The 23,500-nt window shown below is 42.5% G+C and overlaps 1 protein-coding gene across 1 annotated transcript; it reads right to left on the reverse strand.

The window, feature by feature from the left end:
• Window positions 1-1,195: 1,195 nt before the first annotated feature.
• Window positions 1,196-11,681, reverse strand: LOC111230463 (ankyrin repeat and SOCS box protein 5-like). The gene is made up of 7 exons (XM_022757211.1): window positions 11,434-11,681; window positions 5,316-5,395; window positions 4,656-4,763; window positions 4,405-4,558; window positions 3,010-3,144; window positions 1,786-1,977; window positions 1,196-1,695 (listed from the first exon to the last, which is right to left on the reverse strand). Exons 1-7 carry the CDS (start codon window positions 11,549-11,551, stop codon window positions 1,568-1,570), a joined length of 915 nt encoding a protein of 304 aa, XP_022612932.1. The 5' UTR covers window positions 11,552-11,681; the 3' UTR covers window positions 1,196-1,567.
• Window positions 11,682-23,500: the final 11,819 nt, after the last annotated feature.

The raw sequence follows: 23,500 nt of genomic DNA on the forward strand, positions 1-23,500 counted from the left end.
CTTTTTCTTCAACAATGGAGTCTTGCATGGTGAGCGTGCATAGAGGCCATGGCGGTTGAGTGCATTACTTATTGTTTTCTTTGAAACAACTGTACCTGCTAATTCCAGGTCTTTCTGAAGCTCTCTGCGAGTGGTCCTTGGCTCTTGGACAGCTCTTCTGATTATTCTTTTGACTCCTCTGTCAGAAATCTTGCGAGGAACACCTGGTTGTGGCCGGTTTATGGTGAAATGATGTTCTTTCCACTTCCAGATAATGGCCCCAATGTCTGTAATGTCATCAGTCTGTTTTGCAACAATAAGGTTGTGAAGGGCTTGAGAGCACTCTTTGCTTCTACCCATCATGAGATTCCCATTGTGTGACACCTTGGTAATGAGAAACCTTTTTATAGGCCATCAGTTATGACTAAACAAGCTGAAATTAATTTGCACTGATAGGGGGCAGGATTGCTTTCTAAATACTGACAGATTTCAGCTGGTTTCTTGGCTTTCCAAGCCTTTTTGCACCTCCTTTTCTTCAGTTGTTCAATACTGAACTGAATACTGTAATTCCCTGTGTCATTTCACTTTATTACACATAACTTAATTTATGGACATATATGTTTTTATTTCTTTGTATGTGTGGATTACTTGGGTTGTTACTGACATCTGGTGACAATTTCATGTCAATAGCCCCATCAGAAATATATTTACTGAGAAAAATGTTGACGTGTTCAATACTTATTTTACCCGCTGTATCTCAGATGTAATTAAAGGTTGATGAACTGATCACTCAAGTAAGTAGCAAAATGCTGCATACACATTCATGTTGGAGTAATAATAATCTAATGATGTAATATATAAATGTATACCAGTCAAAGGGCATTTTCCTCACTGAGTACTTTTACTTTTAATACTGTAAGTATATTTTCCTGATTATACTTACACACTTTTACTTAAGTAACATTCTCAATGCAGGGCTTTTACTTGTAATGGAGTATTTTTACAGTATCATATTAGTACTTTTACTTAAGTAAAAGATCTGAATACTTCCTCCAGCAATAATGAAACCCTTATGAATTACCTCTTGACAATGTTGACACAGTACACACACAGAGTTATACATTGAACTAAGCAGTCCACTGGCTTCGATTACTGGTTCAGCAAACAAAGAGTGACCCCACTCCATGCTCACTGACTGCCAGAGATGTCACTGAGGTCATGTCACGCATCATTTATTGGTATTTACATATACATAGATACTTGAAGGCCAGCACTTGCCAGTGGAAAATAAATTCACAGTATTCACAAAACCAACATCTAGAGCCAAAGTGAGTTCAGAGTGTGGATCAGCTGATACTATCAGTCAGAAAAATATGTCCCACTGAACAGACATCAACATAGAGAGAGGTTGCGATAATTATGGCAACACAAGACGATGTATGACCTGTATTTGTTACAACAGTAATGGTGTTCTACACAGCATAAATTATGGTGTTGATATGTTATGAAATGTGGTTAATTAGGGGCTTGGCACATCCAAATTTAAAATGTTATAGAAATCTTTCCACTCATGTTGCATGCATGCCCTCTACGTGTGCTCCAGGTAGTGAGTGAGCAGGGAAGGTAGAGGAAGGCGGGGGAGCTGCTTCAGTCTGGATCGACCAATCAGATTCCTGATCTGGAGACGACACAACTGACAGAGACTCCTCGGAGAAACTGGAGAGAGACAGAGTGATTTCATTTTGAATGTCAAGTGGTCCAACACATCAGCATTGAGAATCACCCTAGTACAAGACATTGCAGTACCTTCAAATGCCAGTAGCAGCTGCTGTGTTCTTCCACCAGGGGGTGCTAGCTCTACAGGTCGCTGATTGTTACCGTCTCTTAGGTTGACATCAGCTCCATAGTCCAGTAACAATGGCACCTGATCAGCACTGTCCTGTCTGACAGCTGCATGCAGAGGACTGTCCTCTCCCCTGCCTACATTAACACTTGCCCCTAGAGACGAGGAGAGAGCAAGAGGAGGAGAGGGCAGGAGGAGGAGGAGAAGGCGGGAAGAGGAGGAGGAGAGGGCAGGATTAGGGTGAGGAGAGGGCAGGAAGAGGAACAGCAGAGGGCAGGAGGAGGACGAGCAGAGGAAACTGTAGTAAGTGATCATCCTATGAACCAGTACAACTCCTCTGCATGAGCCTGTTAGTTGTTCTGAAGTGCAGGACTGAAACCTGTGGGTGAAGCAGCTTTTAGCTTTGGTGTTCTGAGCTGTTGGAACAGTCTGACCTGAGAGCAGCTGAAGTTTTGAAACATTAAATGTGGACTGGCTTTAATGAAGTATGGTTTTTTAGTCATTAGTCACTTTATTTTATTCACTTATTTTATTGTATCTATGTTATAACTCATATTTTATTCTATTTTATGTTATTTTATTATTATTTTTTTTTGCTAATGTTATTATAGTTTTTAAATAATCTATTTCATTGCCAGCTTTCTTACTTGATTTGTCCTTTGTCTTTTTAGCTCATCAGTCATCTTTGATGCACTTTGAACTGCACTGACCTGTATTAAAAATGCTATACAAATAAAGTTTGATTGAATAATTGAGTGATTGATTGATTGATAGAGAGGTGATTACAGGGAAAAGAAAAAAACAATAAATGTTTCTGTTGCACGTTTTGTTAAATACACTCGATACTTCCACCTCTTCAGGCCTTGAAAATAAAAATTAATTAATTTTAAGGACTCACAAGCCAACAAGTTTCAGAAACACTCAAGTTTGCAGTCATCTGGAATAACGGCACACAAACAGATGCCTTGATGATTTTTGGTGGTCAGGGAAGCCACCAGGAATCACAAGTAAAGTGTATTTTTGTACATTTCGACCCAAGTTAAAAGTGCATTAAGCAAAGGAAAAGGTTGGGAACCACTGCTCTAGACCAATGGTGGCTTATATAAAACAGTGGGAACCTGCTCCCAGTACACGAGGTGACACAGGTGTGCTGCAAATGGACGTGGCAGAAAGTAAACCAGACACACCTCTGTGCAGCAGGATCTTTGTGCAGGCTGTGTGTCGGTGAAGACAGCTCATGTAGAGAGGAGAGCCCAGGTGAGACACTTCATAGTCTGGATCTGCTCCATGAGATAGCAGTGACTCTACACACTGGCTGCTTCCTGCTCTCTCACACACACACACACACACACACACACACACACACACACACACACACACACACACACACATGATGAAACATTCAGGAACTTTCAATGATGAAGAATTGCGCTTGAATTGAACAGCTTACACTCTGGCTGCCATCCCTTTGTTCTCTCTTATCAGGGTTTCAGTGTCATATTGTACTGTAGTTAAACATTACAGCCTGATCTGGAGATGTTTTATTTTGAAAATGCCACTATGCAGAAGAGAGACAAGTCATTTAGCCAAGCTACACCAAAATCTAGTGACGTGGTGTTTGAGATATTGTGACTGAGCAAACAGACACCGACTAATCGGGACCTAAACTAGACCAGAGATGCCATGGAAACATACTGTCATTATGTCAAGGGCATGATTGTAAGCACTCAGAGAAAGTTTCATGTCAGTTTATTAAAGACTGGCTGAGATATGCCCAAGCATCAACATCAATGAAGCTAACACTGAAGAACCAAAACCTGCAGTTCCCTTTAATGACAACGAGAGTCTGACTACAACAGTGAGTCATCCACATAGACTCCCATGTTAAAATGTCCAACTTAACAGCAGAAATAAACATGTTTACAGCCTGGTACAAAAACAGTTTTGGTCTCTATAGTTAATTTCCGCCTTCATGACAACTGTTTATATAACTCACCGGTTTAAATTTTAGTAAGGACTAAAGTTATAGAGAATTGGGGGCGTGGCCTCTTTGAGTGACAGGTGGATAAGGGTATGCTTGCCACAAAACAGCATGCAGCAAAGTCTCAGCTCCCCAAAACGCCCCACCTTTTTGACCATATTTGGATTAGCTGGGAGTTAGGGGGCAGAGTCAGACACTGTCAAGATGGCGACGGTCGGGTAGCTCACTCTGAGCTTCAGAAACCTGTGGGCGACATCCATCTTTATTTACAGTCTATGGATATGACTTGATTTTTGGCAACTTTGTGACTGGCTGTGAGAAACAAACACTTTTGAAAATCAAAAATCCATGTGATAACTTCTATGAGGCTTGGTCTGAAGATCAGCTGTGCCAATTTTAGTGAAGAGTGGACAACGTTTGTCTGAGGACTAACGAAAAAACACTATTACATAAAATCCAAAATGGCAGAAACTGATGTCACAGGGTGCATTGAGCTCAAATTGATTCCCTGGAATCCCTTTGTTCCTAATTTTTATATTTGAATATCAGGATACTGGGCTGCTCAGTTTCATACTGTAAGATTCCTGCTCTGCGTATTCACCTCTCTTGCAGGCTTCATGCAGTGCCGATGGGAAATGTGTGTGTGGCGTGTGTGTGTGTGCTCCATTCTGCAGCAGTATGTCCAAACAGCTGACACTCCCGGAGGCACAACAGTTGTACAGAGGAGTGACACCATCGATGGTAGCAGCATTCACCTAGACACATACATAAATGTGAGCAACACACATACACACACGTGTGTTTCAGCAAACATAACATAATGATAGTAATAGTGATAAGAAGAACACTGACATTAGCTCCAGCATTTATTAGTGCTCTGACGCAGGCTACATGTCCCGACAGGCAGGCTTCATGAAGAGGGGTCACATGATCGATGGTGACAATGTTGGCGTGATATCCCTAAAATATAAAAGCACACAGCATTCTGACTTTATTTGTTGAACTTTCTGTTTGACTTGTTTCAATCAGTCTTTCTGGTTTAAATGGATTCTGAGTAAACACTAGTGACTGCAGTATCGGCACATTTTCCAGATTCCCAGGTTTCTGCCTTAAGGACATGACTTCATCTGCTGCTGGGAAAAATCACACCAATGCCCCCTTCCCCTTTTAATACATCTATTGTGACACCTGTAGAATTAACTGTAACTGCATCTGTGGAGTTATTAGAGTAATCAGTTATGAGGTGTAATTGAAGTTTTTGTATGTAAGTATATTTGGTGGCTGTGGGGGCCATTCAGAAACTTCAGCTCGTGTTTCCTGAAGTGGTTCATGGTGGATGTTGAGGTCTGCTTTGGATCATAGTCTTGTTGTTTAACCGTCTCAAAGAGTGAACTGGGGACAGCTTGTCCAGTTGGAAAAAAAATTTCTGGGTCAGTGGTTTAGGTTAAGAATATTGACAAGACAAGAATACCTGTGTGTGTGTGTGTGTGTGTGTGTGTGTGTGTGTGTTACCTGGGCCAGCAGAGTGCGCAGGGCAAGCAGTCGACCCTGAGAAGCAGCTTCATGGAGCGGTGAGCGATCTGCCCAGGACCCTGAACACAAGTAAAGCAAAATATTTAACTTAACTGACACACTTACTGAGTTGTATTTATAATACTCATTAATTTCTTGTGCCACTGATTTCAGTTGTTCTATATTCTTTCGTACGATTTGAAACATCTTGACTTAAATATCGTAACTGGTAGCATCATAAAAGACAAAGTGTGAAGGCGACGCTGGGTGATTTTCACCAGAACAAACTCATCATTCAGAAAACACTATAATCAATCAAAGAGTCTACAGGGACTTTAAAGATTATGATAAATAATAATAATAATAATAATAATAATAATATTAACAATAGTAATTATTATTATTATTAAGCTTCAAACTGCAGTTATGAATTGTCAGGAGCATGATATGTGCTGAAGTCAGAGGCACTAGGCTCAGCTGAACTGCACCACAAAGTTAACAGCTCCAGAACAAGCAGCTTTCTGTCATCTCTTTAAAAAAAAATAGATCCAACATCTCTTTTCATATTTAGCAATATATTTCTCCTTCCACCATTTTGCTGCATCAGATATTGAGATAGGTGAGTGATTTTCTATGACAGTACAATCTGGCTTGTATGGACTCAGCTGACTCAGGTCCCATGCACTAGAAGCTTAATGCTCAGTCCAAAGCCATCCACCACCATCCATCCCCAGCCTCCTCTCAGCCTCTCCAGCCAGTTCCGGTTCCAGAATGTTGCTCACTGATCTCCAAGCGCCAGGCTTCTTCATTTCACACTAAACAAGCTAAAGCTGCCATCATCATTTCTCTGCTCACTGGCTGAGCGAGACTCTGGGGAACCGCCCAGTGAGAGACACAGCCTCCTAACTTCTCTTCTGACAAGGTGTTTGACCCCCCGGCTCCCTGGAGGGAGGCAGCGAGGGGCCCGTTGAATGTGGCAACAGAGACTAAGTGGAACAAACATTCTCTTTCTGACGCATACCACCATGGACTTGCTGTGATGATTTAATCTGTCTCACTATTCACACTAGGGGGAAAGCAGCAATGGGCTCTAGGTGAACTTCTGCCTGTACAGTGACCAGTTCGACCACTTCCAAGTCACCTGTTCAGTAAAAGCTGTGATACAACGCCACAAAAATGAAGACAGCACAACTTGTCATGATGATCTTCAAGTAAACATCAAAAAAGCAGCGATCAGGTTACAAAATCGTCCAACAGGAATGTGCACACACCACAGACTGAACAGTTTTTCACCAGGACTGTCATATCATCAGAAAGGGTCTGTAAACTAAATGTCACACTACACAACCTACATCTCAGACCAAAACAAACGCTTAGTCCGCCACACCTCCAACCTCTGTTTGGCTACAATCCCCTCCCCTACCTTCACCTTTTCAGTCAACAAGGTGTTATGATGCTATGAAATCATCCAATAAACACACAGCGTTACAATAAAGTTAACAAGAGCCAACTGGCAACAATTCAGCACAACCATTAGCCCACGATTGCATAGCTGTGATATGCTTCACAGCAGTACTGACAGTTAGCCAGCTAGCAATAGCAACATTTGCAGAACACATATGTAATATTATATGTATATGTTAGCAAGTTAGCTTATGTTAACATGCCAATGTAGCCGTCACTAATGAAAACAGACTGTAACATTGTGAAAAAAAATAAAGTTACTGACAAATGGAGAAGAAAAAGCAGTTCTGAGTCCAGCTGGAGCCTTTAGCAACTTGTAGGGTTCTCCTCTCAGTAAACCAGACCAGTATGAGCTCCATGGTCAGACTGGGAAAGAAATTCAGCCTTGGTCTGATCCACTGGGACTGGCCGAATGAATGACAGGCACACAGAGAGGACTGGTAAGGACACTCACTGATTTTTTGGATGTTTTGATGGTCCACCAGCTGAGCAGGATTTGAGCTGGCAGCTGCCATGTCCAGTCCACCTGTACTCTTGTCTGATCTCTGTGTGTCTGAGGCCTTTTTAGACAGAAACGTGGTTTCTTATTTAGTAGAGGAAATGCTGGAAGGTCGCTTTCACCTCAACGGGCGGAGCCTGTGTGTTTATAGACGAGGGGAGGGCCAGCAGTTTAACAGGAGGGACTTAAATGCACTAACATGCACACACTGCCGGACCAGCTACCAAAACAAAAAGCAGAGAAACTAAGATGACATCACATACAGAGGGGGTGTGGCTTCTTCTCTGCTCAGGATGCCATTATTCCACTATATCTTTACATAGAAAACAGTTGTTTGCTGCTGTATATGCTGCATATAGAGCATGCATGTGTATATGTGTGTGTGTATGTGTGTGTGTATATATATATATATATATATATATATATACTGTATATGTATTCATGTACTAGCTTTATTAATAAAAATACTCTAATAATTAATATAACTGTTAGTTTCAGCCCCACTCATGTAACACGACTTCAGCATTGCAACTAATCTGACCTGCCTGCTTAACCAGCTAACTCAGTGTTACTGACTGACTCAACCAGTGAATCTACCAAGACTTTAGGCACCAAGAAAAACATCTTCCTACTCTCATCTAATCTGCTGAGAGAAGACACGAGTTGCAAAGGCAGGCAGCCATATTTAGATGGTCTGTGAGGTCATTTAACTCCCTGGCTTCCTCTGGGTTGTACATGCCAGCAGCCATTTTGGAAAGGTAGATGAATAGAGGGAACACTGAACTCCTCCCTCTTTACATGACATTTTAACTACCTGTCTGAATCCAGTCTTTCACCTCCACATTTCTTTTACTCACTATCCCTTCCCCTTTTTTTCCCTGTATGCCTCAGTCCTTTCATATCCTGTTCAGTTGATTTATTTTACATTTATTTTTCTGTTGTAAAATGCTCCACATGGTACATAACTTTAAAAATGTTCACATAACAAATCAAACAACCACTCCCTGAATTTGTGGCACTGTCCAACAAAGCACAGTTCAGAGGTGATCAGCTTCAGATACCTGACACTCACTTTACCATGAAGCCAGATTGAAGCCAGGTTCTTCAATGGCCAGCTCCTCCATGTCTGCTCAGACATTGACTGCGGTGGATTATTTAGTTTAGAGGGTTTTGTTAGGCGTCTTACACCTTTATTAGAGTTTGTAGTAAAGAGACAACAGGAAATGAGGAAGAGAATGACATGGATCAAAGTTTCCCAGCAGGACTTGGACCAAATCGTCAGGCCACTAGGCCTTCATGAAAGATCTGACTTCTCCAACACTGCAACGTATTAATGGTGATGTCTACTACTGTGTCCTCAAGTGAATATAACTGAGTCAACATTGGTTGTATCCGAAAATGAAAACATTGGATTGTGGATAATATAAATTCCTGGTTTTGACACATAAGAAAAACGTCAAACCTCTCAATGGCACAAGCGAGGGTGAAGATGTGTTTCTTGCAAGCTCCTACAAGGTTGACTTTACAACTCAATATGACACTGTCAAGATCAGGCATGTGCACAGACCTCTTCCTGTAAGCGTTTGAAATTCAAAGCCTGTATGTCTTATGTTTAGTTATTCCTCTGCTTCCTTTAGTAATAGCGAAAGTAATAAAAGTAGTTTATTTGCCTTAACAGAGACTAGGCTCAGAGCTCAGTGATGTTATTAAAACATCGCCAAAGGACAAATAGCCCATTAAACTTTAGCTTCAGAAAAAGTAGCTGTATGGTCGGGCTCTTGAAGTCGGTTGGTTGGTTTATCATTTTTTTTATTTAGAACAGCTTTTTCAGTTTTATGTGAAGATTTGTTAATATTATAGACCAGGAGCAAACAAACTATACATGTGAAAACACCCTAAAGCATGCACAGTGTGTTTTCTTTGTTCTTGCCTGTTCTTGTGATAAATGTAGAAGCAGTCAAGGCTAGAGAGCTTTGTCTCTGTGTACATTGATAATTTTGTTGAAATCTGTTAGGTATTAAACATATGCAAGTGTACAACATTCTAACTACAAAGACAGTTTCCGAGGCACTCCACACGCTTCAGGAGTCTGTTAGGCACCTACGGGCTGATATTAAACTGGACATGGACGCTGTGAGAAGTAAGCTAACAACACTGGTCACTAGCCTGCAGGCATCGCTAACTTCACGAAGCCCGACCAAGGGAGCTAGAGGAAGCTGCTATTTTCATTGACAACTGTGTCACACAGCTCTACTCCACCATATCCAGCGTTTCACAGTGCTGTCATGTTAACCTTGACCCTACCACACAGGCTGCGTGTGGCAAGTTACTGCCTGAATATAAAGCACAAAGGGGCTACACAGAACCATGGCCACCATAATTTCTGTGCTGTTAATGAATAATTTGAGCGTGGTCACACACGTGAACTTTAAGCCTTCACATGGAGACAGAGGGAGAAATGTCCCAAACATAGTCTGATGTAACGTATGATTCTGTCACTGTTATCCACCTCTGATGTGATGGAAGTGAAGCTTCCTGATCAGCTGATTATTTATTGTACTATAACTGAACTGTCTCTGTCCCACTGTGACATTTCATCCACTTTAAATCCTGTTATAATAATTGTAATGATGACATTTTATTATCATATTACTATTATTATTAGTAGGAGTAATAGCAATAGTGGTAGCATTCTGACTTTTAACAGTTTGAAGCCCAAATAAACATTTTTTTCAATTGTAAAATCCATCTGGAGGCATTCAATCAGAACAGGGAGTGTGGTCTCTCCATCTCTCTCTCTCTCCCTCTCTCACAACCTTAAGATGTGAAAAAAGGTGAAGCCCCTCTGTCACTCCAGGCTCGACACTTTCAGTCGGTCAGTTTGGAGTATTCAATATATTTGGACACAGCCCCCACTCTAACCTGACCCTCCTGAGCTTCCAACTGCACTAAACACAGTGGGTATACAGCTCTTTGCAGGGCCAAATCAAACACGTCCACTCCACTGGGTCAACACATTTCAAATAGAGAGCTGTCACCATGCTGATGAGTTCAGCAGCTGGTGCAGGAACAGTGACATGATGATTACTAAGAGTAGGTCAAACGTAGCAGTCAAATGGTTTTGGTTGGTTAACATCCTGATAATAAGATAATGAGTTTTCTCAGATAATTATAAGTAGGTTTGTTGAGTTTATTTGTTTTGTATGTGACCTACATTTAGGTCCATGTTTAAGCATTTAAATACATGCTCACTATAGGATCACGCATTTACTTTCTTTCAAACTTGAAATTACTAACTAAAAACTAAAAACAAAAAGTTGTCAAAAAAAGAGAAGCAATGCAGTCTATCAGACCAGGTATCCCATATGAAAATGTACATATATGACATTTCCATATATGAAGTAAATGTTCATATTAAGTAAAAAAAAAAAAAAAAGGCTATATTTACATATGTGAAAATTATATATCAAAGCTATATAACATTGGAACATTTTCATGTATTGACACACAGTATATGTCAAGCATATACAAATATGTATGTTTATGTATTAATGCTTATATTGTAGACATATGTTTTGCACATATGCCATGCCTTTCAGTATATGTTGATATAATATATATAAATATACAATACAGAATGTTTAAAATTAAAAAGAAAAATGTATATCATATACTTTTATAAACATATAACGTTTTGAATGTATATCAAAAGTTATAAAGTATGTTGTTTTAATAAACTTGCATCTATAAATTAAATATACATTGTTAACATATATGGTTGCAACATGTTATATATATAACATGGGTATTCCTTATATGTTATAAACTTCATATATCCAGAGGTTGTATATATATATATATATGTAATGATAATATATTCCCTTAATGGTGGCATATATGGCAACATCACTCATATATTACATTTCCTTACAGCAGGAGTAGTTTATAAAAGCTTTGTTGAGTTGAGATGTTTATGTCTTTCTTTTTTCAGTTTGGTATAGAAATGGACAGAATGAGGCAGTAAATCTCAAACATACAAATCACCCTTACTTAATTATTTTGTCTTCTTACAGGACTCTATGCGTCTCTATATTGTCAAGCTTTAACTCAGTGTTTTCCCAGTAACAGAAACAGACTGAGCAGCAATGCACCGACCTTGGCTGGTCAGAATGCCCCAGCAGGCCTTCTTCCTCTCCGGGCCTTGTTCGGGTAGCGTTCCGGGTTCTGCGCCTCTTTTCCGGGACACCTCCGCTCCGGACGGAACCTCTGGCATGTTCCGACGGCTCGTCCTAACACGCCTACTGCTAAAACAACACAGACTGCAACAGCGGAGCGCTGCGCAGGGTAAGGTCAGGAGAACGACGTGATTGGCTCAACGGCTCTGTTGTTGTGTTCACCGCACACGACCGCCTCACATGCGCGCCCACGTGTCCACGAGCGAGGCTATTTTTGTCGCTGAAGAGGAGCAGACCGCTGTACAGCCCTCAGCTGAGTGTGGGCGGAGACTGTAGCTGTGGCAAAGTAAAGCATCTGATGATCAGCTGAGTCTGACACACGGTAACCTTTAACTCTCTGTGCTCCTTAGAGGATCTGACTGATAGCCTTCAAATCTGACCTCTGATCAGATTCCAGTGTAGATCTCACACCTCACACACAATACATTTGTACATGTGGGTCATATATGACATATATGTCCCTATACCAAGAGATGTTGCCATATTTAGTATGTCACCTATAAGGAGATATATTATTATCACACTTATACATCCTCTGGATATATGAAGATATACGTTTATAACTTATATGGAATACACATTTAAAAGTAGTACAATTTAAAAATATCTATATGATGAATTTTTATACAATATAACATGTTTGTCAAGGATATATACTGTATTTAATTTAAAGTTTAACTTAAGTCTAACTTAGTGAACACTTTAGCCCTATTCAGTTGCTCAAAAGCACTAGAAATTAAAGGGAGGGGGTACCTGTTGTGGATGGTGATCTCATTAAGCCCTCTGTAATCTATGCAGGGCCGCAAGGACTTGTACTTTTTGTCCACAAAGAATAATCTCCGTCGGGAGAAGAAATTCCTGCAGACAGTGATTCTTCCACATACTTCCTCATAGCCTGGGTTTCAGGTGCTGACAGAGAGTACAGGCGGCCCCTAGGTGGTGAAGTGCCAGACAGCAGGTATATAGCACAGTCATAGGGCTGATGAGGAGGCAGAGAGTGGTATGGGTTTTGTTGAAAACCTCCTCAAGTTCGTGGTAACAGGAAGGAACCCTGGAGAGATCTGGCAGCTCAGGATCAGAAAAGGAGGTGCTCGAGGATAAAATCGGAGCAGAAGTAAAACAGTCCTTATTACAGTTCTCACCCCAAGACAAAATTCAACCAGTGGACCAGTCTATATGAGGATTGTGAAACATGGAAACAGATGTGCTCAGTGTGGGAGTCTGGGAATGATAGGGTCAGAGACTGAGCGCGATGGGTGACCTTACTAACAATTCTGCCATCTAAAGCGTGGGCATCCAGAAACTGGTCCAGGGGAAAGTTCTTAGGTCCAGCTTCCTGACAAGATTAAAATCCATCAAATTAGCATCAGAACCCGAATCCACCAGGACAGGATGCTTAAAAGGAAAGCACAGGAGGCTGAAGAGACACTAATGGCAAAAACAAGGAAACGTTACTGGCAGCCAATGTACTTCTCACCTCAACAGGTGGGCCTGAACCCCTCACTGGACAGGACACGATGTAATGGCCCATCTTGCCACTGGCCCTCAGAGACTTGCCAATGGCGTTCCTCGGCTGTCAAACGGGTGCACCCTAGCTGCATTGGCACCTCCCAATCCACAGAGGGTGCCGCGGCTGAATCTGGGAAAGCGAAGATTGGCAGGAAGCAGAGGAAAAACTGCCTGCAGTGGCAGGGAATTGCGAGAGCTGGTTCAGTTTCTTTCTCTCTCACATAGACACTTGTCCACCTTCATAGCCAAGGCGATAAGGGAGTCCAGATCAACCGGTAAGTCAAACGGTGCTGGATAGTCCTTAAATGTATTGGAAAGGCCATCCAAAAAGGCATCAAACAGGGTAGATTGATTCTAGTCACTCTCGGCCGCCAGAATGCAGAATTCAATGGCGTAATCAGAAACCCTCCTTTTGCCTTGCTGCAGACTCACCAGAGTCCGTGCTGCCTCTTGTCAGGGGGTTGTCTGCTGGAAAATCTGGGTTAAGGATTTGGTGAATGCATTCAACGAATAACAAACCAAAGACCCCCTGCTCCACTTGCTGTTGCCCAAACCTCCGCTCTTCCCAACATGTGAGAGATGATTTAAGCGATCTTTGAACAATCCGGGAAAGCAGCAGCTTGGAGAAGCAGTCTCAACACTGGAAGCTTCAAGCAAGGCGGAAGCCGCTGCAGGTGGAGCCGGATGGCTCAGAAGTTGCCGCATCTGCTCAACAACTTAATTCAGCTGAGTACCGAAGCCAGCAAACAGGAACTCCTGATGATTAGTGAGCTCCCGCACTTCATGGTGAGGGTGACTGATGTCTTGATTTTGGTCCTGAATCTTGCACACATGCACCTGGAGAACCGAACTGATGGATTCCGGCTCTGCTGAGCCCATTCTTGACCAGTTCGTACTGTGATAACTGACACAGGCAGGGACTCAAATGCAGATTCGTACTTTGGGTTAAAGCAGTAACACTCCTTTCATCGAAGCAATCAGTCAATCAACAAAGGCCACCACTAAAACCAGACTTAACCATCTGAGGTCTACACCATGATTTACTGAAGAAACACAAGTCCTGAAGCAGGCCTGCAGGAGATTGGAGCGCAAATGGCGAAAATCCAGATCTGAAGCACTCTACTTATAGTAGCACAAGTCTGTGTTAAAATACAAGCTTGCTCTCTCCACTGCTAGAGCAGCCTACTTCTGTCAGTTAATCAGTAACAATAAACACAATCATAGATTTCTTTTTGACACTATAGCTAAACTCACTCAGCAGCAGCCATCTCTTAGCTGCTCACCCTTTACAGCCCATGACCCCTGACTTTCTAGAATTTTTCAGACGAGATTAGACATAAAATCACCTCTTCTTCTCCAGCTTCTACAGAACCAGCAGAGCATTACTGTCTTAGCTGGTGTTGACTTCCAAACCCACCATCTGTCTACTGGACCTCTACCAGCTAAGCTCTCCAAAGACCTCTGGCCAATCTTCAGTGCTGAACATTATTAATTTATCACTCACTTCTGGCACAGTTCCCAGTAGCTTTAAGACTGCTGTGGTTAAACCTTTACTTTAAAAAACCACACCTTGATCAAGGATCCTTAAATAATTATCGACCAGTTTCAAACCTTCTTTTCTTTTCTAAAGTCCTGGAAAGAGCTGTGTCTCAGGAGCTTTTGTCTCATTTGTCTAATAACAATCTTTTTGAACTGTTCCAGTCTGCCTTCAGGGCCTGTCACTCCACTGAGACAGCGCTCACTAAAGCAGCAAATGATCTTCTGATCTCCATGAATTCGGACTCCACCTCTGTGCTCCTCTCAGTGCAGCTTTTAGAGGTCTGTTTGTCTGCTGTGAAAAGCTGGATGTCATAACTTTTTGCTCCTAAATTTAGACAAAACTGAGATGTTGGTCGTTGGCCCGACCCGACATAGACACCAATTTGATCATTAACATTAACTCTTGATAACTGTGTGATTTCTCATAGTCTTGACAGTCGAAAATCTGGGTGTCACCTTCGATTCTTCCCTCTTCTTTGATCAGCACATTAAAGATATCACAGCTCTGCACTGTAGAATTGCTCCGGTCTGATGATAAGAATAAACAAACAATGATCTTGGAATTTTACAATATGTCGCGTACATAAAGCCACTTCCTGTTTCGCATTGAACTCGCTGCCAGAGCCACACCCATAAGTGAAAAGTTAAAATTCATATCCAAGAAGTATCAGCTTCTTCAACAAATTATTTTCTGACCCTTTTTTTGAGGTCCAGGTCAACTCTCTAGGAATAATAAATGAAAAAGTAAATCGTAATATCACATGTTGCCCAGAGGTGGGGCTACGAGAATTACTAAATATGGACATATAGGTCTATTCAGGGCAGGACTCTTATCACATATAAAAATTATGGGGCTGTTTGGACACTGCATACTAGAGTTGTAATAATTTGAATTTTCATGGCGAAGGACCGTACTGCCACAGGCAGGCTGTTCCACAAAAAGTCACGTTTTAACTGCAGTGCATCATCAAGTTGTTAAGCATTTCCTGACAATGTCTAGGTCAAGATTTGATGAACCTGCTATGAGCAGTATATCAAAATGTATGAGAGTTTTGCTGCACCTGAAGCTGCTTCTCTGTCCTGTCAGAATGTTGTGGAGAGCGTGGTTGGTATTGTCCAAGATGGCCTCCATCTTACATTGCATGGGTCTCTCGACAAAAAAGAGAGTCCAGACTCCTGCCAAGCAAAGACCCAGCCTTTTTTACCAGCTTGTCCAGTCTCTTTGTTTTCATGTCGGACATGCTGTTGCCCCAGCAGACTGCAGCATAAAAAAGTATACTGTCCACCCCTGACTGATAAAACGTGCAGCATTTCACTGCAGACGTCAAAGGAACTGAGCCTCCTGAGGAAAAAGAGCTGGCTCTACCCCTTCCAGTAGATGGCATCTGTGTTCAGGGGCCAGTCCAGTTTACTCTCCAGGTGCACACCTAGGTATTTATAAGTGTGCACCAACTCAATGTCCTTCCCTCGAATGTTGACTGGCTGAAGGGTGGGCCTAGACCTCCGAAAATTGATGACCATCCCCTTGGTCTCGGAGGTGTTCAGAAGGAGGCAGTTCTTGTCGCTCCATTCACTGAAGGCCATCGTCAGATCCCTGTACTCCTCTTCCTGCCCATTCCTGATACGTGTTACAATAGCTGTGTCATCCGAGTATTTCTGGATGTGGCAGGACTCAGAGTTGTATTTAAAGTCCGCTGTATACAGGGTGAACAGGAATGGAGCCAGAACAGTCCCCTGTGGAGCCCAAGTGCTGCTCATCACTGTCCCCTAGACATAGTTACCCAGCCTGACATACTGTGGTCATCTTGTCAGGTAATCCACAATCCAGGACGTGAAGCAGGGATCCACCCCCATCCCTTCAAGCTTGTCTTTAAGAATGGGGGGTTGGATGATGTTAAATGCACTTGAGAAATCAAAGAACATTATCCTCATGTAACTACCTGGCTCATCCAAGTAAGAATGGGCCCAGTGGAGCATGTAAAGGACAGCATCATCCACTCCAATATGTTTTTTGTAGGCGAACTGTAGGGGGTCCAATGCATGTTCAATCTGTGGCCTCAGAAGGTGGAGAAGCAGCCGCTCCAGGGTTTTCATGATGTGTGATGTGAGGGCCACTGGTCTGTAGTCATTTATCTCGCCCTACTTCAGGTACTGGAGCAAGACATGATGTTTTCCACAGGACCGTGACCCTCCCTGTTTATAGACTTAAGTTGAAAATCCTCTGGAGAGGCTCAGCCAGCTGGGCTGGACAGTCCTTTAACAGCCTCGGACACACACCCCATCCGGGCCTGTTGCCTTTCCAAGACGCAGCCTCTTGAGCTCCGCCCTCACCTCCTCTGTGTAAAGGACAGGAGACTTGACCCCAGTGTAGAGGGAGTTGCAGCTGCAGTTTCAGGTTGTGGAGGAGATGCCATAGAAGCTGCAGCTGAATCAGTTGTCCCACAGAACAGGTGAGGCTGCGTCAAACCTGTTGTAGAACAGGTTGAACTCATTGGCCTTCTCCACATCACCTGATGTTGCCTGGCTGTTCTTCTCTTTATAACCAGTGATGATTCTCATCCCCTTCCACATCTCTCTGGTGTCGTTGTGCTGCAGCTTCCTCCTCCTTTCTTTTTGTAGTCGTCCTTCGCCTGTTTCAACCTCCTCTTCAGCTCATGTTGCACACACCTGAGCTTCTCCCTGTCTCCATCCCTGAAGACCTCCTTTTTCTGATTGAGGAGGGTCTTGATGTTACTGGTGATTCCTTAATGAGCGGGTGGTTGCAGCCTGCCTCAGTACACAGGGCTTGTAGGAAGGCTGAAGAAAAACCCGATTATGATCTGATCTGCCAAGTGGTGATAGAGCTGAAGCAGTGTAGGCCTCCTTGACATTTGCATACAACAGATCCAGTGTCTTATTTTCCCTTGTGGGACAGTCACTATGCTGAGTGAAGCAAGTCAGGTGAGTTGTGAGAGTGACATAGTTAAAATCCCCCAATATTGCAATGAATGCATCAGGGTGCGTCACATGTGACTGCAGGCTCTGCTCCTGGTTGAATGTAAACAACAATGGCGAAGATGTGTGAGAACTCCCTCGGTACATAGTACGGTCTAAGACCAACTGCCAACAGTTCAATATGCGAACAACAGATCTTCTCCTTCACTGTGATGTGACTGGGGTTGCACCATTTATTGTTCACAAGCAGAACCAGTCCTCCCCCTTTATTCTTTCCACTTGCTCTCGCCTTTCTGTCCACTTGTACTGCAGTGAAGCTGGGTAAATCCACACAACGGTTGGGAGTGTTGTCTTCTAATCAGGCCTCCGTGAAATACATGAGACTACATTCACGATATGCTCGCTGGTTTTTCACAAGTGTCTCCAGTTCATCACACTTGTTAGCCAGGGAGTTGACATTTCCCACGAGGATCGATGGTAGAAAAGACTTATATCTCTATGTCTTAGCCTTCAGCTTAGCTCCGGCTCTGCATCCACGGTATGGCTTCTTCAGCTAAGCCAGTATTGGATGTTTTTCTCCATATCTGGTAAACTTTAAAGCCAGGAGTTCTTCCTTTGTGTACATTATTTTCTCCATTGTCAGATGAAACAACGACATAGAATATAAAAGATTAATCGATAAAACTTATACTAATACGTATAAATAAATTGCAAAAAACTACGAGCTATGCAGACCTGCTGCCACTTGTTGCCAGCGCATCATTTGAATAAGAGATGGAAGATGTGGAGGACTTTGTCTTGGAGTGCTTTAATTCTGATTGCGGTGTATTCCAGACACTATTAGCCCTGCCGGCTACTGTCTGGAAGGTGAAGATGGAACAAATAGCTGAAAAAATCACCAATCTCTTCCACAGCTGTCGCAGCTGGATTGACAGTCTAGTGTTGAAAAAAGGATTTTTAGACCTCCACCATGTCCTATACATCTTAAAAGGAGTTGAGGCTTGTGAGGCTACCAGACATTGACCGGCATGAACAGACAGATGAGTGCTAACAAATGCATGTTCCGACTTTGTGGAAGCTCGAGATGCCCCCTCAGATTCCAGGGATTTACCCCGGATCGCGGAAATTCCATCCTGTGGTGAGTCTCCCACCTTTCGGGGTTGACGAGACTGATGGACCACCCATCTCCGGGGCCTATGAGTCGGACGGGCCGGGTCCTCAGCCACCTACCTCCGGGTTCTATGAAACGGACAAATAAGAGCCCAAGCCACCTACTTCCGTGGTCTACGAGACGAATGGGAAGGATGGTTCACTCACCTGTCTCCAAGTCCACTGTTTCACCCAAAGATCCCTCCAACTTTGGAGATATGGAGGTGGATATGAAGATGTTGCAGATTCTTGCCTCTCAAGGGTCCCCACCATGCTCGCCGATGCTATCATCCCAGGTCATCCCATCTGCATTGACGCCTCTTACCACTAGCGGGAAACTGAAAGTCCGGAGGACGAAATCGACGGATGGGTCTCGGCGGTTTTCATCAAAGTTGTAAAATCCATGGTGCTCCATCTGCTCAACATCACCATCCACAAGTACCCTCGCTAAAAAGTAATCAGTGTTTGGTAGTACTAGAAGACGACTACTACCGGAACAACTTCCACAGTCTGATGAATAGACTGTATACCCCCAAATTCATCCCTTCCATTCAACAGCTGCTGACCGAGCGCAACATGCATGTGGACAACGACAGAGTCAAAACTGTGGCACAAACCCTTTTACACGAGCTCAAATCAGAGATTAGCGACTGCATTACCGACATTAGCAACAGCTACTCACCGCTGCTAGGTGTGGTAAATATCAGAGGTGATTTTGGGGATGCCATGATCATCAGGCACAATACGATACATTACATACTTGAATCGAGAGGTTACATCAAAAACATTCACTTTGAGATTAAAATGGACCACAACAGGTGCATGGACTTTGCCTATGGCAACACTATCGTGAAGCGCCACTTAAAAAAAGAAAAAAAAACATGGCTCAGGTGAGAGAGGATTCTCATCACTTTGTAAGTCACTATTAAAGTCAAGTGGGGGATGCTCTTCCTGTTATTCATGGTGCACCCATCATTTAATGTCTAGGCATAGGGCCTATATTTTATATAAATATTTTTTATATCGTTTTGTATCCCCTCTGCTGAAAAAAGTTTCAACATTGCAAAACCTCATCTTAAATTGGCCGCTTCTAACATCGCCTCTGACATGATAAGCCAGACCGTGCGGAAAATTCTACGATTCTAGAACTCTAGGATATGTAACCAGGAGAATCTCTTTCTGGGCGCAATGCCGAAATATGTGGTTTTGGCCATGGTGCATCACCAAGCCTTTACGGGGAGAAGAGACCTGTCACCCTTAAATTTTCTCCACACCAACATGGAGTATCTGGCCCTCTGTCAGGATGGCAGACAAGTTCTGGCTAAGGCTGTCCAGCCCCAATTTAACAACGGGGTCATGGTCAGTGAGTTTTACAAAATGTTCATCGCCATGGGGAGACATCTGAAAGATTTACCTCTGAGCATCACCCGCGAGGAGTTCAATAACAGGTACTCTTTGTTTGTGTTTAATCTCAACCCGGGCAAAGACAGCGACACTTTATCCCCCGTTTCCAGAGGTAATTTAAGACTGAAAATGAGATTCAAGGTGCCCTTGCCGCATATCGCCACTCTTATGGTTAACAAACAGATAAAGAGGGATCCAGCAGTGTAGGAGCCTAAAAGCATTTTTGTTGATGTTTAAGTGGTTAAATAACACAGTTCATTGATTGTTGAATAATTTAAATATTTACAGTAATCAAAAAGGTAAATATATGATTACTTAGATTAAAAATGTGTGGTTATAATTTCAAATATGCAACATTTCATTTCTAATTGATTGGACTGTGTAGAACTTGGTTAGACCTTTAATGATCCCACACAAAGGGAGTTTAGGGGCGTTATCGAGAGGTAATTAAGGCATTTGGACAAGCAGAGAGAGTAGAGCCACACAGTTTTTTGACCTCTCTCTCTCACTCTATTTCTCTATCTCTCCTTTTTTGTATATTGACTTTTATTATTTGAAAGTGGAAAAGATTTGTTTTGTATCACCTTTGGATGTAAAGTAAAGAATTTAACTTTACAAGTGGTCTCCTGGAATTTTGTGGATTTCGAAGTGGACAAGAGGGATGATAGAGCGCCAAGAACTGTCTGAATGCAAATGGTTATGGACGTAGGAATATTGTGGACATTGCGGACGTCACGGGAAGAACTTCGTGGTGACATAACGCCGTAAGTTGTATCTTGCCTTGCTTGGACACAGATTGATAGCCCACCTGGACAGTACTACAGGTGTGACATACAGATTAAAGGACGTTGTTCAGCTGAACAACTAAGTGGAAAACATTGTAATGGATGAACAGGACAGTGAAAAAAGAACAGTAAAATTGACTGAGAAAGCGATGGAAAAACAAAAGACAAAACAAATCCAGGCACGCAGGTACAAGCTGTCCCAGCTAACAACCATGGTAAAGCAAATTGAACAATTAATGGAGGATGATGCAAATGTCGACATTGTTAAGAACAAAGTGTGTGTGGACTTTGGTGCTTTGCAAAAGGAATTTTCTGATCTAAATTCTGGTTTGCAACGATTTATGACCATGGACGAATTTTTTGGATAATCAAACTAATTGGTTTGATCCTAAACATGAAACAATGAATGATTTCTTCTGGAAATGTGAAAAATGGATGAAAGATGTCCTGAAACGCTCTGAGCAAGCTGAAGAGTGTGACAGACAGATAAAGCACACAGAGAGTAGGTCTACATCATCAAAATCAACCACTAAATGGCGAAGTAGACCTGGATCATCATGTGGAAGCACATTATCATCGTCTTCCTCTGTTAGGATAAAGGCTGAAATGAAGCGTGCTTCATTAATGGTAAAGGCTGCAGCTTTAAAGGGGAAGTTGGATATTGAAAGGGAAGAAGCAAATTGGCATGCAGAAAAAGGATGCAGAGAGGCTCAACTGCATGCGGAGGAAAAAAGGCGTGAAGCTGAATTTGAAGCTGAACAAAAAAGAATAGAAGCTGCAATAAAGGCTAGAAAAGAAATGCACGAGATGCAGACTGCTCTTGCTGAATCCGATGCAAAATTGGAAGTTTTGCAAAAATATGAATATACACAAGCAGACGAGCATCTTGGAAGTTGATCAACAGGTTGGCAAAACAGAGGTGAAAAATACTCTTCAACCTCAACCACAGCACACCTTACCTACACCTGATGTTAAGAACAATGCCCAGCTGGTAACAGCTCAAGGTCCCCTGTCTGCACCAAAAATGGTAAGCAATAATGGACCAGCTCTTGATAGTCTGTGTAAGACCATCTCACAGCAAGCTAACGCCACAGAGTACCTTGTGAAGAATCACAAAGCATCGCTACTTCCTGATCTTGCCATTCCAATGTTCAAAGACAATGCACTTGAGTATAAATCCTTCATCAGATCTATTGAACATGGTGTTGAAGGCCGCACTAGTGGCAATCGAGATCGCCTACAATTTTTGCTGCAGTACACAAGTGGACAACCACACGAATTGGTTAAGAGCTGTATCCACATGGAACCTGCTGCTGGTTACGCAAAAGCTAAACAAATGCTAAAGGAGTTTTTTGGCAATGACTACATGATAGCAGAGGCCTACATAAAGGAGGCTTTGGATTGGCCAGCGATCAAGTCAGAAGATGGCTCCGCGCTACAGTCTTTCGCATTATTCGTCACTGGCTGCTCCAACACTATGACAGACATCAGCTATTTGGAAGACTTGGACAACACAGTTAACATAAAGGCACTGGCTTATAAGCTTCCATATGAACTCAAAGAAACTTGGAGGAAATATGCCTGCGACCTACAAGAAAAAACAAAGAAAAGAGCAAAGTTCATGGATTTTGTTGACTTCGTCAACAAGCAAGTTCGGTATCTATTGCACCCACTCTATGGTAATCTGAAAGAAACAACTAGCACAACACGCACAAAAGAACCGGTTCAACAGAAGTCAAAATTGCAATATTCAGAGACACTCAAACCAAAGAAAGTCTTTACAACAGCCATTGTTCCACCCAGAACTGAAAACACAGTGAAGGCAGTAAACGACAAACACGCTATGTCAAAAATGCAAATTGTCAAAGTGGATACAAACAGCAAGCCTTGTGGTTATTGCAAAGGAGAGCAGCACAGTCTCACAGTCTGCAGGAAATTTAAGAACAGGCCACATAAAGAAAAGATTGACTTCTTGAGAAGCAAAGGTTTGTGCTTTGCATGTTTGAAGCATGGTCACATGAATAACAGCTGCAAAGAGAAACTTCAGTGTCAGGAATGCTCTCAACTGCATCCTACGCTGTTGCACATAAACACTAAAGACTCAAGAGAAGAAACAACAAAAGAAAGTTGTGATACAGCCGTATCAAGTGCCCTTGTACAACCGATGGAAACTTGTGGAGTCACTGGGGCCGGTAAGGACGATTATGACAACGTACGTGTCACACCGTGGTGAGGTTGTCTTGTCTTGGGTTTGTTTTGTCCTGTCATTTCCGGTTTTATTTTGAAAAGTAATTCTCCTCTCGTTTCAGGTCACTTGCCCTTCCTCATGTGTCTCAGTCTGATTGCCCTAAGTGTTTCCACCTGTCCCCTATTTCCCTCCATGTGTTTAAATAGTCTGTGTTCCCCTTGTCTTGTGCCAGAGTGTCATCGTCCTTGTCCTGCACCAGAGCCTTTGTCCATGTCCACAGCCATAGTAGTCGCCAAAGTAAGCCGTTTGTACCTCGAGAAGAGTGATCTTTTGTTTGTAAATTTTTCCGTAGGTGAAGTTCATAGCCCTTTGTTTTTCCTCGTTAACGAGTGATTTTTTGTTTGTTAATTCTTTCCATAGTTTAGATTCCTAGTCCTTTGGTTTTTCCTCTTTAAGAGTGATTTTTTGTTTGTTAATTC

This window comes from Seriola dumerili, unplaced genomic scaffold (genome assembly GCF_002260705.1).
Source record: "Seriola dumerili isolate Sdu_G_001 unplaced genomic scaffold, Sdu_1.0 BDQW01000267.1, whole genome shotgun sequence".
In the NCBI taxonomy this organism is placed as follows: Eukaryota; Metazoa; Chordata; class Actinopteri; order Carangiformes; family Carangidae; genus Seriola; species Seriola dumerili.